Source organism: Bactrocera tryoni, chromosome 5 (assembly GCF_016617805.1).
Source record: "Bactrocera tryoni isolate S06 chromosome 5, CSIRO_BtryS06_freeze2, whole genome shotgun sequence".
In the NCBI taxonomy this organism is placed as follows: Eukaryota; Metazoa; Arthropoda; class Insecta; order Diptera; family Tephritidae; genus Bactrocera; species Bactrocera tryoni.
This window is the reverse complement of record NC_052503.1, coordinates 36,392,391-36,410,186: the sequence shown is the minus strand read 5'-3', so window position 1 is coordinate 36,410,186 and position 17,796 is coordinate 36,392,391. Positions and strand designations below refer to the sequence as shown.

Below are 17,796 nucleotides of genomic sequence, written 5' to 3'. Positions count from 1 at the left end.
ATTATATGGCGGAGAAACATAGACTATGACGACCCGAGATGAAAAGCTCATGGATCATTCCAGAGAACTGTTCTTCGCAAGATCTTTGGAGCCGTTCACGTGAGCCATGAGTTTCGAAGAAAATGGAACCACGAGAGCTGTGTGAACTATTTGGCGATATAGGTAAAAATGCCACGAATGAGCTGGTCAGACCATGTCGTTCACACAGGACAGAGACAATTGGCGAAGTTTCGTCTTCCCGGCCCAAACCGATTGCAGATATACGAGTACATATGTATATTGTAAGGAGACACCAGGAGCATACTATTTGATAAACCGGCAATCGCAGAAAGAGAATTCAAGCTATTGGGGAATGAATTAAGAACAACGAATATCGCATCCGCTTTACTAAGCTTCTGGATTCTATAAAACACAATAGACCAGAGGTATGTAACCTTATTGGGCACGAGCTCGCACTATTATCAGAAAAAGACGATCTCTAAATGTCGTTATCACATATTGAGCTGGAGGAAGTATCATCCTGATTCTATTCATTTTAAACACATAAACACGTTATCAAGAAATTATATAAAAAAAACTATAACTCAAAGATTGACTGACTTTTTCGGTTAAAGTTAGCTGTAGACATTAAGGTCCACATATTCCGTATCTAAGTACGTAAATATTGAAAGCCTTTTTTTGATAGAAGAATCTTTACTTTAAAATCAATATTTGTGCAACTCTGTTATTTTTGTTTAAGAATTACCTAGCGGTATTTAAATAAAAGCACAATTTCATTAAACCACCTGGAAAAGAAATTTGTTCTAATATGTTAACGTCGACTGTAGTAACAAATAGCACAGCAAGTCATTGTTACCAAAACTCCAATACATTTAAAAAATTAGCGTGGAAACTAAAGCTTACACACCCTGTAATTCATAAGGCCTTTAGTAAAAAAAAAAAAAGTTTCGGTTAGAGTTGTCTATTGAGCTCATAGAAACCTTAACAGAAACTCTGGTGGCGCTGGTGGGTAATAAATCACTGATTTAACTGATAGATGGGAAATAACCGATACGCTAAATAATAAACAAAGGGAAAAAAAATAAAAATCGAGGAAAATGATCTACTCCTAATAATATTGAATGATCAAACAATTCTTGAACACCCTGTGGAATATTCTTTTAATTTAAGGTAACATTGGCAACACTATGCAATACCTAATGATGCAACCCTACAATTTGTTTGACATGACACACCAGCGAATTCGCAGCGGCAACACGACCATTGGGCAAAAAAGTGAGAGACGAATTAAAGTGCGAAATTTCTTCATTACATTTCTTAATTTTTGCTTGCAAAATGAAAAATTACGTTTTGCTAATAGTGTGAACGGGAACGAATAAATAAGGAGTTTTTAATAAAGCTTATTGAATAGTGTACGCGTGTATTGCAAGGCAAATATATATTTTGCAGAGCTTGTGTTGAATCGGCAAGTTCTTCGCTTTGCTTATTTTTTTTATCACCAAATGTGCAACTCGATTTTCTTTTAATCTATAATAAAAGTTACAAAGATACACTCTTCCAGTTATTATAATATAGTGTTCTGTGTATTTCCGGCAATTATCATGAAATAAGTCATACCAATGTGTTTGTGGCTAAAACGAAAGTAATAAATAGTATTGTGTGGAATGTTTGACATTCAATTATTACACTGTTTCAACGAAGTTAACCACGAAAAAATTTACATCTTTTAAAAGTTATACATATTGGGTATTCATTTAAATATCATATTTTTAAAGAATATTATAAATTGTTAAACGAACCGAAAACGTGAAAAGATGACTTCAACTACTAATAGAAATGATACAACAACGAGTACTTGTGACAGCGATAATGTGGGAAGCAGCATAGCGGCAGGTAACGCCAACGGGAGCGGCAGCGGCACCATAGAAGCTGAGTATAATAGAATCGCTGATCGACAAGGCTGGCATAGGTGCTACCAGGTAAACAGTAAACAATAAACCCGCAGTGGGGTGAATGCTCCCAAAAGAAAATTAAAGCAAGATTTTTGTTGAATTTGTGATTATTTTATACAAAAATAATTTTCAAAACAAAAATTTAACGAAAACAAAGTGTAATACAATTTTATTGGTGCAAAATATTTTTCAGTAAAGGGTATAGACGCTGTTCCGCTAATTCTAACGTTTTTGGTTTTCTCTCTTATTAACCCTGTATTATCTACATATTCATCGCCTTCACAGTTACTATTTTTATTTGTTTTTATTTTATGCTGGCTTCTACGAAATCTATGAGAGAATCAAGAAGTAAACTAGGAAAGTACATAGTCATTGCCTACAAACCAGCTTGTACATGGTATGTACGAAAGTGTAGTCGTATACACATTTGTATACAATTGAATGTAGCGATGTTTAATTCTTATTTACTTGTGTACTTTTGGTTGGGGAGATTAAGCTCAGCACGTCGATTGGAAAACCACGAGTGAAAGAAGTAAAAGTGTAGTCGTATACACATTTGTATACAATTGAATGTAGCGATGTTTAATTCTTATTTACTTGTGTACTTTTGGTTGGGGAGATTAAGCTCAGCACGTCGATTGGAAAACCACGAGTGAAAGAAGTAAACGCTATATACTATACTTCAAAAACACTTCACATTTTCAAAATTCGCTGGGCATTTCCAGCAAAAGAGCACATAAAATTCCCAAACAATAAAATTAAAAAAACTAAAGTTGTTATATGACCAAAATCCCTGATAACATATCACATGTTGGGTGCATTATAAGCAACATGATCATGATATTTAACTGATCTCACCAAATGGCGCGACATGAGCATGTTATCAAATAATCGATCTGTATCGGCGTTAAATTGATAATTTCTGAAATTATTACACTGTCAGTAATATAAAAGCATTTCACCATAGCATACAATTATAGAAGACAACCTTCCTTCACGACGCCTTTTTTAAATTTTAAACTACACATGTCTCTCTAATGTGCACCTGAATGTCTGTTCGGAGGTTTACATTGTTTACACACCCACTCTCAGTATTACTTTCATACATATCGCAGATGTATGTATGTATGTACATAACATCAGTTATTTGTATTTCACATTAATATTAAACATAGCCAGCTGACTAATAGTTACGTCATAATACAGACCTCTTTGGATGCAGGTACTTTCATGCTTCAAGTAAAGTATAATTTGTTGTTGGAAACTCGTCATCACAAGAGCTCTCAAGTTGTAGCGGAATTATATTTGTTGGAATTTATATTTTCTGCAATCCGTCAATGAGTTGGACATATGCTCTTTTAACAAACACCTACCTGTTATCTACAAGTAAACCCAACAGGAAATTTTTGCCTTTCAAAATTCATAAAAAAAGCAATTTAAGTATATATACACACATATATGTTTATTAAGTTAGGTTATTAAACTTTTTCACATTGCTTAATTTGATTTGCATTATAAGAATTTTATTGAAATAATGCTTTTATATTGTCTACTGGGGATTCACATTTTTTAATAAGGAGAAATACACTTACATTATACCTATAATTAAAGATTAACTTGAATTATTGGTAATTCCTGCAAAAAAAAAATTGTTTTTGTTTATTGTCGAGCATTTAATTGAAAATAGTAGGAAATACTTAGTAATGGTTAATGGTAATATTAACTAAGTCTAATGGACGGAAATGCAAGTAGCATAAGCCTCATAAATTTATTAATGATGATTTTTCTCTATTTCGAAAATATTTTGACTATAGAGAATATATTCGAATCCTTGGAATTTTTGTATTTTATCAAGAGCTAGAGTCCCCAACAATAATCAATTTGAGAGATGATATATTGCTTTTGGCAAAAGTGTTTGTTACAAACTCATATTAAGGCGTACTCCTAGAGGTATATGTTAAAAAACAATTTTTAGGAATTAACAAAACTTAAAAATAACTCATTTTTTTGAAGAAAAAAAATTTTAAATTGATAAAATGGCGGCATGTGAAGTTGAATTTTATTCAAAATTTTGGTTGTGTTTGATCTGTTAAAATTGTGTCGCTACAATATTCGAACAAATTGTTCAGATCGGACAACTATCAAAAGCAAGATAGTGAACTTTTTTTATTGTTTTATGCTATAAGAAATTTATCTGTGAAGGATGTTATAAGTATGTAGCTCCGAAGTTGCGTTTTTTTCTTTTATTGAAAATACACGAGTGGTCAGTGAAATGTTTCCAACATTAGAATTTGAAATATGACTCAAATTGACGGATGTTTGCCTTTCTATTTTTAATTTATTCTATTTTTTAAGTTTTTAACCTAAAAAAGGTGCTAATTAGAAAATAAACAATGTGCCTCATCCGAAGCTGATTTATCCTTTTATTTGAAGTATTTTTTTTCGTAACGGGTCCCAAACCCAAAGAATAACCTTGGGAGGGATGTTTCGCCTTCTTACTTCAGCTCACCTTCAAACGTTTGTTGTTTGCTACGCAGAGAAAACTTGGTCTAAGACCGGAAGTCGTGAGCTGCTTGAGCCATATGTAAAAGAATCGTTTCTGATCATTTCCAAGCGAATGGCGCTCGGAGAACTTTCCTCACTTGCCTGAACTTCCAAACATGACTCCATCCTCCACAGTTCTAGGTTCCTTAAATTTCATTCCATCCTCGTTGTTGTGTTTTTCTTTGTGAATCCACTTTCAAGAGCTCTGATTAAAGATTTAGATGTGCCTTATAATTTATAACGCTTCAGAATGGACACATACATACATAGCTACTTCCTATGCGTTTTGCACGCGTTTTCCCGATGTAATTTCTTTCTTTTAAATATGTAAGTATTAGATTTTTGTAGCACTTGTCAGCTTCTTCAGATTTCCAGTAATAAAACATAAATTAACAAGACATTAACGGAATCGTCAACAGTTACTCAAAATTCCAAATAGTTCCGAATTTAAGTTGCGTTTGAGATTGAAAATAAATTATCGCTAAATATGCGTTAAATATACATATTTGAATGAATTTCCACCGAAAAAATTGTGAGTCACTGTAACTAATGTTGACGATGTTGTTTCAATATGTCCTGGTTCAAAATACCCATTCGTACCTTCCTTGAAACATTCACAGCAAATGCATAAGTAAACACATGCGGATGAAAATTGTATTCACCACAGCATCCAGATAGCCAGACATGACTACACATACATACATTTGCATGCAGAGGCCTGTCTAAGACAGATTTAAAGAAACAAAAACAACACATTTCGAAGCAAACTTCCCACAAAATCGCAATTTGAACACCAATCGCTATATTTCCGAGAAAATGTATACAGACTAATATTTATTTCGTGCTAAAAGCAATAATACTATAATATTGGATAATATTCCTTTCCATGTCACATTCTTCTCACTCTCGCTCAAATCATTTTTAGTAACGCTTTTCAACGAAAAGAGGTGAAACGGAAACTTGCAAAAAGTATAAAAACGTTTAAATTGAAAGCAAACGCACAAACGGCATTCCTGGAAGGTCAGTCAGACAGCTAGGCGGTCGTCGCTCAATTTGGTGAACTTTCAAATAAGTAAATGATTTTTATACGCTACTAGTGATCGTTGATGCAAAATAACGAGGCACACAAGGCATTGTCTGGCAAATGTATATACTAAACGAACAGCTGATTCTCGTGCCTAACGTGAGTCACTGCTGTTTGTCTATGATAAATGGGCATTGTAAATAAAAGTTCAAAATTCATCTTTTGTAAAAAAACTTTTTATTTTTACGTACTTATGTATGTACAGATATGTTCATGAAAGCAGATAAAGGGGAAGGCTTTCAATGAAAAGTACCATTCTGACTTAATTCAACTAGTTTTTGTTTTTTAAGAAAAGTGTTTAGACATGTACTTTTCAAGTGGAAATAAAATACATATGTATGTGACCTGGTCTACGAAAAGGGAGCTAACGTGCGAAAACTAGTTTTCTGGGAAAATCTGTTAAAAATAATCGTCATCTCATTAATTGTTCTCCTTTTTTTGACACCTAAGCCCCCTTTTCGTAGACCAGGTCACATATAATATAATGTTATGGTCAAGAATTTAGCTTTGCGTCCTCTAAATGCAAAGGAAAGATAAAGGTTTATCATTATGTTTCGAAAATGATTTCTTGCAACAGCAAAATTCGAGTCGGAAGTCTAAATTTTCAACAACTTTCTCCAAAATATGGAGTTGCCAAATATTATCTTCTAAGACGACAATCGTCTCGGGCTTATCTCTGTAGACAAGGGACTTCACGTAACCTTACCCAAAATACCGACTAACGACGCGATATAATGGGCCCACAAAAAGTTTCCTTCAATAAGTTGATTGTTTCGCTGTCTGGCATGTAGCGCCGTCTTAAGTCATTAAACACAGCTCTATAGCGTTCCCAATTGACTGTAACAATATGTTCCGCTATAATTTGAAGAACCATGGGCAAATACATACATACATACCTCTGTCCATAGAGCACACCGAACAGTGACTTTTTAAAGATGTAACGGTGTCTCAACCATTCAACCAAAGATGAGTTTCATTGTTAAAAATTGTCGTGTGAATATTTGAAAAATTCCGTAGTAAGTCTGTCCATTATGAAATGGCAAACCAAACTGAGCATAAATCAAATAACAGCTGTCAAAAAGACCAACTCCACACTCTAAAAAAAACACCCGTTACACCTTGGTTGATGTATTTTTTATATTATCTGTGTGACTGTATCTTCGAAATTCGAAGTATTATGGTAAAATGCTTCTCGTTTTGTTTTATTTAAATAATTGCGACATATTTATTTTAACCTTTTAGTGGAAAAATACTACTTTCCATTTAAAATGTGGTGTATGAATACGAATTTGGCCGATTCTATGTTATGATATGTACGCATGTAAACAAAACAATTGGCAGAGAGATATGTACATATGTATGTAAGTACATACATATGTATATACAGCCGCGATCAAAATGATAGCGCTTCACCGGTAATAAATGTTTGACAGAAAAAACCTTGGGAACTTTAACTATTAAATTTTCCATAAAAAATGTTTATTCAAACTTGCATATTCTTTTTTGACAATAACAGAGGTACATCGTGCTGCTATGGAGTCAACTGGTTGCTGACATCTTTCCACGGGAATCGCATCCCCCCATTACTCAGTATTGTTTTTCGGCTCATAATTAAACAACGGTTTTTTTTTTTAAATCGACCCAAAGTTTTTCAATTGGATTCAAATCTGGCGATTGCGGAGGCCAATGCATCAAGCTTACTTGTACTTATGCTTGTTTGCTTCATTCATCCATTATACAGCTTCATTGTTCAAATTAACGGTGTTTCCTCTCAGGCAACCGCCAACATCACGTTTTGCAAAATATCAACATATGCATGCCGATCCCTCGTAGTTCTAATGCAATGAATTGGGTCAACGCCATAGTAGTAAGAAAAGCATGCCAAAACCATAATACTGTGGCCGCCGTGCTTTACTGTATATTGTGGTATATTTCTACGAACGTTCTGTATTAATAGGTCTTCTAACGTATGATAAGATCGGGATCCCCGGTCACCAAACAAAACGACCTTGTCAGTCCAAAGAATCTATCGCCACCTTTCAACTAACCATTCTAAGAGGATTTTCCCAAATTACATCCGCTTTGCTACGTGTTTTGTAGTAAGAAGCGGTACTTTCCTAGGGCTATAAGCATTTAGTTTGTTCTCACGCAAACGACGGCGAGCTGTCCACACACTAACATTCACATTCAGCTCTTTTTTTATTTCCGTTGCTGGCGTAAATGGCTTTGCTTTGCATAGTCTGGTTAAGAGCGCTATAATTTTTGGTGATATTCTTCGCTTTAGCCACGCGTTTCCACTCTGTTCATAATATATAGCGTTTCGCATAATTTTCCTGGAACAACCGAGCAATTTCGTTTAAATTTGTAACGTTCTGTTGAAACTTGGAAAGCACACCACACATAACGATATCCCATAGTGATTGCAGCCAGATCAGAAAAAGGATAAAATATATTTTAAAACTTTATCAGTAGAAAATTGTAGCGCTATTTTTTTTACCGCAACTGTACATATATCGATCAGCAATTGATGAGTAATTCCCATATAAGTACTTTGTCGTAAAAGTTTGTATGTACGAAACGTCACCATTATGGTGGCAGCGCTGATAAAAATTATGAATAGGTAAATCACAGCAATGAAAAGTGGAATAACCAAAAATGTGATAAGCCATGCAAAAACAAATAAATACAAAAACTACTAAACTAATGTTATTATATATATTTTATTTATATATACAGTAGAGGCCCGCTAATCCGGATCAATTAAAACCGGCCCCTATCCGGAAAATAAGGAAATCCGGATTACCAAAGACATATCAGAACTACATATGTATTATGAAAAAATATTTATAAATTTCCGTTTGTTTATTATAACAAATAATACACATGTTCCAAAAAAACAAAAAAAGCTTAAACCAATAAAGCATAAAAGCGAATGTAGTGAATAATAAACATGTGATCCGGATTAGAGAATACGGATAGTGAATATCGGTCCGGATTACAAGGGACATAATAGAAATTTTGAGTTTTTTAACCCTGTCCGGATTACAGTGGAATCCGGATTAGGCCATGTCCGGATTAGCTGGCCTCTACTGTTGTACCAAACTCACTCATCGAACTCAAGTCCTTGTATGGTAAACTTTTTTATTTGACGAGATATCTTCACGAAAATTGGCAAAGATTATTATCCAAAGCATCTCTGCAATTTGCGGATAAATTGTTGAGATCGGATCACTACAGCATATGTATTCATGTCTGTATGTACATATGTACTTAGCTGCCATTTAAACTGATTGATCAAAATCAGGAAAACATATGAAGGGTATCATATCATCATTTTCTCGTTACTCTTAAAAAGCATCTTTAGCTACAACATTCCTCTGACATCGCACTCTGTTTCGCTCTAGTTCTCAAGTTAAATATGTATGTATGTAACGATTGCATTGTTTTTATTTTTAATGAGTACAAGATTATGTGCAATTCAATTTTCGTTGCGAATTGTTAAGATATCCAATGATGGGTTTCGCACTGTACGCCTGTGTGTGTATGTACATATGTATGTACAACGTGCTGTAGTGTTTGCATACCGGCACACACGCGAGCACAACTGGGTAAATGTTTTCACATTACCACACGACATTGATCATACATACATACATATAAGGCGCTAAATGCACTGCCTGTACACCTTGAGTTGTTTACACACACACAAGCATGTGATTAGAACTACATATGTACATATGTAAGTATATATGTATATATACACAACAGTTAAAATAAAGCACTCTTCTAAGCACATTGCTGCGAACGCCGCTAAAATTTGTTAGCCTAGTTAATTGTGCATGTGAGAAAAGTGTTATATTTGACGATTATAACGGTCACCATGATAGCGGAGCTGGCAACAGTTGCTCCATGTTCAGGTTTTCTATCTCTTTGCCTTTGTGTTTTTTTTTTCGCCAGAAATTCATTCATAATACTCAGAAATCTTGTAATTTTTATCGGCCTTTGTGTGTGTTCTGACTTTTTAAATATGCATGCATACGTATGCGTGTGTGTGTGTATTTTTATTGTAATGCATTCAATTGCATGTCGCGTGTGTGGCATGATATCACTACGAAGTCTTAAGCCATCTGTTTTGGGTGTGTGTGTGTGTGTGTATGTGTGTGTATGCCGTGAATAAATGTAATGTTTCATCAAAGGAAGTCACCTCAATAACAAATCAGCGTGACGTTTCTTGGCTTCCATATAACTATGTATAATAAGCACGATGTGGATTTTTTTACTTTGCAAAATAGCTTCACCTAATTTGGCATGAATTTCCCAAAGCTTCGGTACAATTTCCGAAGAAATTGTTCAGATCGGATTACAACTTCGCTTTCTTCGAATATTACATGTTGAATTTACATTTAACATTTTTGATTATTTAGTTTTGTCAAAAAAATTTCGAGACTTTAAAATCTGAAATCTAAAACTTGCATTTTCAAACGGTGTTAGATCTCCGAAAAAATCCCTTGGCAGGATAAAACTCGATTCCGGTAACATGGAACTAACTGTCTATCGTAGGGATTGTAAAAATATGTAAATAAAATGTTTGGTTACGGCCAAACTTAGCTCTATTTTAAACTCCCTTTAAATTGTTATATTTAAATTATTAAAAATGCATTTATTTTTTTCATTCAAGGAAATTCGTGATCACTGTGAACGTGAAGCTAGTGAAAAACAGTTTGGCACTATTGAATCGGAGAAACCTTACAATCGCTGCCTAAACAGATACAGAGATGTAAACCCGTACGATCACTCTCGCATCATCATCCATAGGGGCAGTGTTGACTATATAAATGCAAATCTTGTTCAGGTAAGACAGTAATAATAATTAGTGATTTAAGGGGTTAAATGGGCTTCGATGGGGTGAAGAGGAAATGAATGATAAATTTCGAAGATCTATCTAATATCTTATCAAGATCGGGGCAACAGTTATCGAGAGATTTTGACTAGACAACAGCAAATTTAAAGTTTTGAGTAACAATAGAGCTGTCCTTGACCGTTGAACTGCTTAAGGTTGTATCTCGGTAACTATTAGAAACTCGTAGAAACTTGAAAAATTATAACATTATTCTAGAAATAAAAAATTGAAAAGGAAATTTTTTTGAAGCCGTGAAACCCTTGTACTCCCTTAAAGAAATCCAATATGTGCTTTATTTCTCTATTTTATTTCCATTCAGCTGGAACGTGCCGATCGCAAATATATTTTAACACAAGGACCTCTAGTGGACACCGTCGGCCACTTTTGGCTAATGGTTTGGGAACAAAATACCAAAGCCATTCTAATGCTGAACAAATTAATGGAAAAGAAACAAGTTAAATGTCATCACTATTGGCCAGACAGAAAGGGTCCTGAGAATGCGTTGAGATTAGAAGAAGTGGATTTGACCGTTGAGTTTCTACGTTGCGAAGAATATAAGAACTTCTGTCGCAGATGGTTCAAGTAAGTAGACAGACGATTAAATTAAATCAAACAAGTTCTTAAATTTACTACAAAAATCCACAAAACTCATCTTAAGGCTAACAGATCTGGAGACAAATACCAGCCGTGAAATACTGCAATTTCACTACACAACATGGCCAGACTTTGGCATTCCTAGTTCACCAGTAGCGTTTCTACAGTTTCTAAAACAAGTGCGGGACTCAGGCGCACTCGATGCCGATGTGGGACCAGCAGTTGTGCATTGCAGCGCTGGTATTGGTCGTTCTGGCACATTTTGTTTAGTTGACTGCTGTTTAGTACTGGTTAGTGTGTGAGAAAGCAATTTTAAATTTAACACATAACATCACTATATTCCTTGTTTTATCTGCAGATCGAGAAGGAAGGCGAAGCGAATGTTTCTGTGCAGGATGTGCTTTTTGAGCTGCGCAGATATCGCATGGGCTTAATACAGACTGCAGATCAATTATTTTTCTCTTATCAATCAATCATAGAGGGTATTAAATTGCTCAAAGATCCAGTAAGTTATTTTTTATATACTTCGCTCATTCGTTGAACATTTAAAAATATTAATTTTCGTAATAATTGCAGGAATTTCTAAATTACAAAGAAACCCCAATTACCAGCAGTGACAGTGCACATGAACAGTATGCTCCCGATGTAATAGCTAGTGGCGATGTTCCGCCACCCTTGCCACCACGCACACATTCCCTAACACTGCCAATGGCCGGTTGTAGCCCTGCCGGTTCATTAACGTTGAACCTACATGGTAAACCATTACCAAAAATACCAGCCAGTGAAAGTTTTAACGAGGAATTATATGCACTCACCGACAATGCAAATCACACTAGCAAGGATGCATTGAATAATTTCATAAACAATGAAAAAACAGCTGATAGTTTGTCAAATCGACCGCTGCCACCTTTACCACAACAGCCTCAAATCACTCAAGCCTCATTGGATCGTATATATGGATCGGAGAGTGATGAAAATGAATGTTACGAAAATGATGAAAGTGACGACGACGATAATGATGAGCAAATCAATGAACAAACTGATGACAATGCGGACGATATGAAAAACGCTAACGCTGTACATGAACGGAGTATAAGCAGTGAACGGGCAAGCAGCGGTGGTGGCGGAGGCGGCTTTAATGAGCAATTGGACGAAGTTAAATTAAATGGCACCGATATTACATATAGTAATTCAAACACCGTCGGGTAAGTCAGCAACGCCCTTATATGTGTATGGTACACGATACTAAAAACAAGTTTATCAATCCTTTATAGAAGTCCCGAAAATGAGTTGAAGCGACGAAAACGTGCCGAACGACAGGCGAATATCGAGCACAAGGTGAACGAGATCAAGCGAAAGCAGCGCGAATCCGAAGAGAGCAAACATGCGGCGAAGAAACGAAGGTCATTAATTACCTATATTGCGGCGGGTGTTGTTGTGGGTGTGATTTGTGTGTATGCATATTCGAAATTAGCCTAAAGCAAAACCAGAGTGTTGCAAATAATGGTAAATAAAACTGAGCAGCTTAAAGGCCGCAATCAGCAACAATTGATAGTTAACTTTGTGTCGCGCACATGCTCTAAAGCGCTCCATCATTTACATATACAATAACGCTCTCGCCAATAATATCAATAATAACAACAATGCGAATAAGTTATTATTTAGAATATTTAATGTTGATTGAATTAATCAGAGTTAATATTTTGCATGTAATTGAGACGCAGATTATCCAAATACATTTACAAATACATTCATAAATTAACCGTAAATAGTACATAGTTATCTACATACGTAAATTCATACTTTTGAATAAGATGTAAAATCTTGAAGCATATTTGTGAAATGTTTACTTTACTCATTTGACCGTTACTTTCCAAAGCATTTGCATAATAAATATTTTCTCTTTTATTGACATAAAATACCTAGAGCTCTATAATTTAACATTGGTTTCAGTTACTTATAACCACAACACGCACAAGAAACCACACCCTATGCACCTAAAATTCATACATTCAAGCATATTTTTACATATATACATATATAATTTTTCCCATAAGACTCGGCCAAATTATTTACTTATTTTTGAAATCTAACAACATAAACGTTTTGCTAAAAGAAAAAGTCTATTTTTACAAGTAGATCCCTTTAAGTTCAAGCCAGCTAACTTGTGACCTTGAAGCAAAATATTTAGAACAATGATATTCAAATCGAGCGCCCAAAATGTGTTTTGTACACTTTATATTAGTTTGACCAATCCAGCAGAATTTCTTCTTACCGTTTCAGTAGTTTGATATACATTTAAATTGAAACTTAAGTTTTACAAAGTATCAAAACAATTTCTGCTCGATTCGTATATGTAATTGACCGCAATAGACTGAGCATATGTATAACGAAAACTAGAACAAATTACATCTTTGTAAATATCTACAATTCATAACATTATATAAAAAATAATAGAGAATCTAAGATGAATAGTGCTAAGTTGAGAAATGCCACACTTTTCTTTCTAACCGCATTAATTGTTGCGTAAGAATTTCCTTAAATTTCTAAGGTATTTTTAATACTTAAGGGTTGAGTTGAGAACACACTGCTAAAAGAAAATTTTAATACATAATTTTCATTTTTTACCATAAGTTATCGATATATTTGAAAATTTTTAAGAACTTTATTGGATATTTTTGAGCTAAAGAATTGCATTTTTTTGTTTCTTTGCATATTAAACTCTTGGCATTTGCAGTTAAATCATTTACAGGCACAATAATTGTGCTGTAATTTTCAATATTTCTATTAATAACTCAAAATTCTCACAACTTTTTTTGTAAAGTCTTCTGAGAACAATACTTAACTGTATGGAAGTCCGGATTTCTTACGCTTACATAGACCACACGGCTAAAGATTTGTTGATTTGTTATGTACTCGTATACATAGCACAGCACTGCATAAACAAACATTGCATGTGAAGCATAGCCGCAGTTATATTTTACACAGCGCATAGAAACTCAGCTGTTTTTAAATGTTTGTCAGATCACACAAATGTGAAATATCATAAATGAAAATGTCAAATTGAAATATCACAACAAACGCAATTACAAAAAAGAGAAAAGGAGAGCAGCGATGCTTCTATCTAAAATTTCACACAGCATAGTTATCAAAATTCAACGGATTTCTATGTCATGTCCTGCGTTCGTTAATCAAATACATGCTAAACGCATTAAACAGATTCCTTAGGTGACGGTTCACATGTACGGCAATGCTCTGCTTTGTATGCTTTACTGGACCTTGCTAATAGCTGTCGTGTTCTAGAAACTTGAAATTAGACTTTATCATTTAGCGTGAATTGCTTTAATGACCCTGTTAGCAAATGACTCCCAGTGAATAACGACGCTGGCTATATGCTGAAAGCGAGTTTATCTATAATCAAAAGTAAGAATTAGATATTGTTCGTTTAATTTTAATTGATATTGTCAATACAGATTGAACGCTTTCCCACAAATAATAAATATAAATTAATAAAATAAATAAAAGGGCGTTAAGGAAAGCGCGAAAAAATGAAGAGAGGCTTAACAACTTATTTCCTACTCACTTACATATGTATTATTAGATCAAACATGACAAAAATGTAAAATTTACATTTATTACAATTACAAAAAAAAAATCTAAGGCGCATAGAAGCAAGCAAAGGAATACCGCGCCGCATAGGGTTATAAAAATTCAAGTTTTCGTTTAAAGATCGTAGCAATTTTTGGAAAAATAAAAATTTTCCTGTTGCGGGCGAAACCTTTAATCAAGCTACAATATTTTTTTAAACGCTAACGGTTTCGTAAATGCGTTGCAAAATTGCATTTTCATGTAATCTGTTTGTTTCGCAACATATTTTAGCTTATGAAATATTGTTGCAATTTGTAGTATGTCTTATTTTAATGCGCAACTGTTGACTATTAGCACGATAACCAACCACATTTTGAAACTCGCATTTATGGGCATAAACTTTTTTAATAAACCACAATCTATGACTATATTTTTGTACACAGCCCTTCCCCCGATGCATACACAAGACTTAATATACTAACTCGTACATATTATGTATATTTATGCGACATGCTCTTAAAAAAAAATTATATACCGTTCATTTTGGTTTTGTTTTCAATTTATGAAAGCAATTATACGTTAGCCAATGATAAGCATCATATACATATACACTATGTTTAACTGACCGTATTTTCCGTTTATAAAGGAAAACAGGTTATGTATTAGCCAATATTACTGTTTGCAACCCAACCTAAAAACAATAAAATAGACGTTAACGCTTCCCTACTGACTATGAATTTGTGTATAAATACATACATACATATATAGATACACTATACAAAGCGATAATATAAAGCAATATCAGTTTAAGTAAACAGCGATGAACGGATATTTATTATCCATAGAATTGCTGCAAAATAGGGAAGTACTTCAAAGCAGAAGTTAAATACTCGATCAAAAACCTTTTCAAAGGTTGTCAAACAGTTTGTGGCGTAATTAAAGCTAAGCTAATAGACAACTAAATTTGAACAGTAGAGCCTTTTGCATATGTTATGATCTTTCAATTTATATATATAGAAAAAAGGCGAAGAGTATAAGCTGCACTATATAGCATAGCATGATATATAACAGCAAAAGTGATGGAGTTTCAAAAACGAACAAAAATAATATCATATTTAGAAAATATTAAAGTTTGATAAATTCAAAAACAAAAGTGGTGGAGCTACGCGTAGTTTTCGATCTTTTGGTATAAGCCCATACATACATATTATTAGTGTATAAATACATATATATATATATATATATAGAAAACAATTTATTTTTATAAGTACCACAGGATGAAAAGAAAATACAGCTATAACAAAAATCTAAAATTATAATGCAAGTATACACACAAATGTACTTTTATATTATAAAAAAAAAAATTATAAATCAACTACAAATACAAGCAGCAGCAGGAGTTATTACTGATATATATATAACATTTACATAAATACTAGTTTAAAAAAATGTAAAACAGTAAAATGAAATCCCTTTATAGTAACATACATATAAACATTAAGATCTATGTTTTAACTATTTGAAAATCAGTAAATTTAATATGAGAAATAAAGATTATTTAAGAAACGATGGCAAAATAATTGAATTTCAACTGATTTTTTTCTAGTCATGCATGTAGTAGATTTGTATGTATGTAAATGTATATGAAATTCGTAATTTTTGTGTTGTATTAAAATCTGTCCGTATTTGTTTTGTATGTGTTTTTTTCAGACGTTTGAAGAAGTAGTGATGATGAAGCTTGTATGGAATGATGTATGGATGTTGCATAAGTGGATCATGACTGAGAGAGAAGATGTTCGTTTGTACGAATTAAGAGTGTCTTTGAGAAAATTTCAGCTTCACAGTAACTATCGTATACATGATTAGAAAAACTGCGCAGCGACCAACTACAATATTGAAACTAACAACCAACAACGAAGCAACCGTATTTAAAAACCAAAATAACTATAACACCCGCATATAAAGAAAAGTATGCTGTTCGTGTGTATAGTAGATGTGAAAATACTCGAATTAAATGCCTTAAGTAAACTAACTACGACATTATTCTATTAATTATCTATCTGCTGACGATTAATGAAATTACTACGTTAATCAACGTAGCCATCCTAGTTATTTATTTTATTTTATCCATTAGTTGATGAAAAAAAGAAAAAAATCACTAAAATTACATAACTTAAACAATGAAAAATGGAGAATATTTCATTTTGTCTCTTGGTAATTTGGCATTGATCTAAAAATTGTAAATTTAAAATATAATTGGATATTTGACGGGGTATCCTATGCAAGTGTAGCATCTGCGAAAATATCAATAAAAACAAGTAATAAATAACCTTGAATATTTTCTATTATTATATTTCCGTCCTATACATAAAAAACGACTATATTTTCTGGTGTTGGGCCAAACCATTTTTGCTTTGCGAAGGTTTGAGTTATAAGTAAAAAGTTTTTCGCAGTTAGCTCCCAAAATCGAAATATTTACCATCGAAGTTCGAAATTGAGCTTATTTCAAAAATCATTATTGATTATAATCCGTAAACCACCCAGACGAGGAAGCTCAAGACTTGTCAGCATACTGCATTTCGGACTACGACAGGATGCCTCTTGATATCTCCTATCGAACAACTCCTCTCCAAGCAGTTCCTATTGGGATGCTTTAGCAGAAATCATCCTTGCAATAACCTGCTTGGAGCGGAACCGGCTCCCAGGAACATCAAGAGGTCATTCTTCAACTACTTCGACGACATCAGACAATACGCGGACCAGACTTCGCACGCAACTCACTTCCAACAACCATCATTCACAGTGGAGCCATCAACACGAAGAGCTTCATTCTGGATACTGTAGTTGGTTAAACTCCTACTTATCCAGAATAAACTCCCAACATATCCAATATACATATGTCCTCCGTGCAATGAGTCTCGGCATGACACTGGCCACCTCTTTGCATACCGTGTCAACCCCACTCATCTGACATCCCACTCCCGTTGGTCCGACCCCGCCGAAACAGCACGTTTCTTTGGACTTCCGTTGGATGACGTCGACGACATTATTATTAGGTATCCCTACAACAACAACAACGGAGACCTCATGAACTGAGTTGATTTAGCCCTGTCGGCCTATCTATCTGTATATAC

General features: G+C 34.0%; 1 protein-coding gene across 3 annotated transcripts; it reads left to right on the top strand.

Moving 5' to 3' along the window:
• The first annotated feature begins 1,262 nt into the window (after positions 1-1,262).
• LOC120776647 (tyrosine-protein phosphatase non-receptor type 61F) lies at positions 1,263-16,998 on the top strand. 3 transcript variants are annotated; one of them, XM_040107480.1, is made up of 8 exons: positions 1,263-1,979; positions 10,259-10,432; positions 10,800-11,062; positions 11,139-11,364; positions 11,433-11,579; positions 11,651-12,279; positions 12,349-12,580; positions 16,373-16,998. In XM_040107480.1, exons 1-7 carry the CDS (start codon positions 1,815-1,817, stop codon positions 12,551-12,553), a joined length of 1,809 nt encoding a protein of 602 aa, XP_039963414.1. In that variant the 5' UTR covers positions 1,263-1,814; the 3' UTR covers positions 12,554-12,580; positions 16,373-16,998. The 3 variants fall into 3 exon arrangements, with proteins under 3 accessions (XP_039963414.1, XP_039963413.1, XP_039963416.1); XM_040107482.1 differs by having other exon boundaries at positions 1,264-1,979; positions 12,349-12,477; XM_040107479.1 differs by lacking the exon at positions 16,373-16,998 and having other exon boundaries at positions 12,349-13,884.
• Positions 16,999-17,796: the final 798 nt, after the last annotated feature.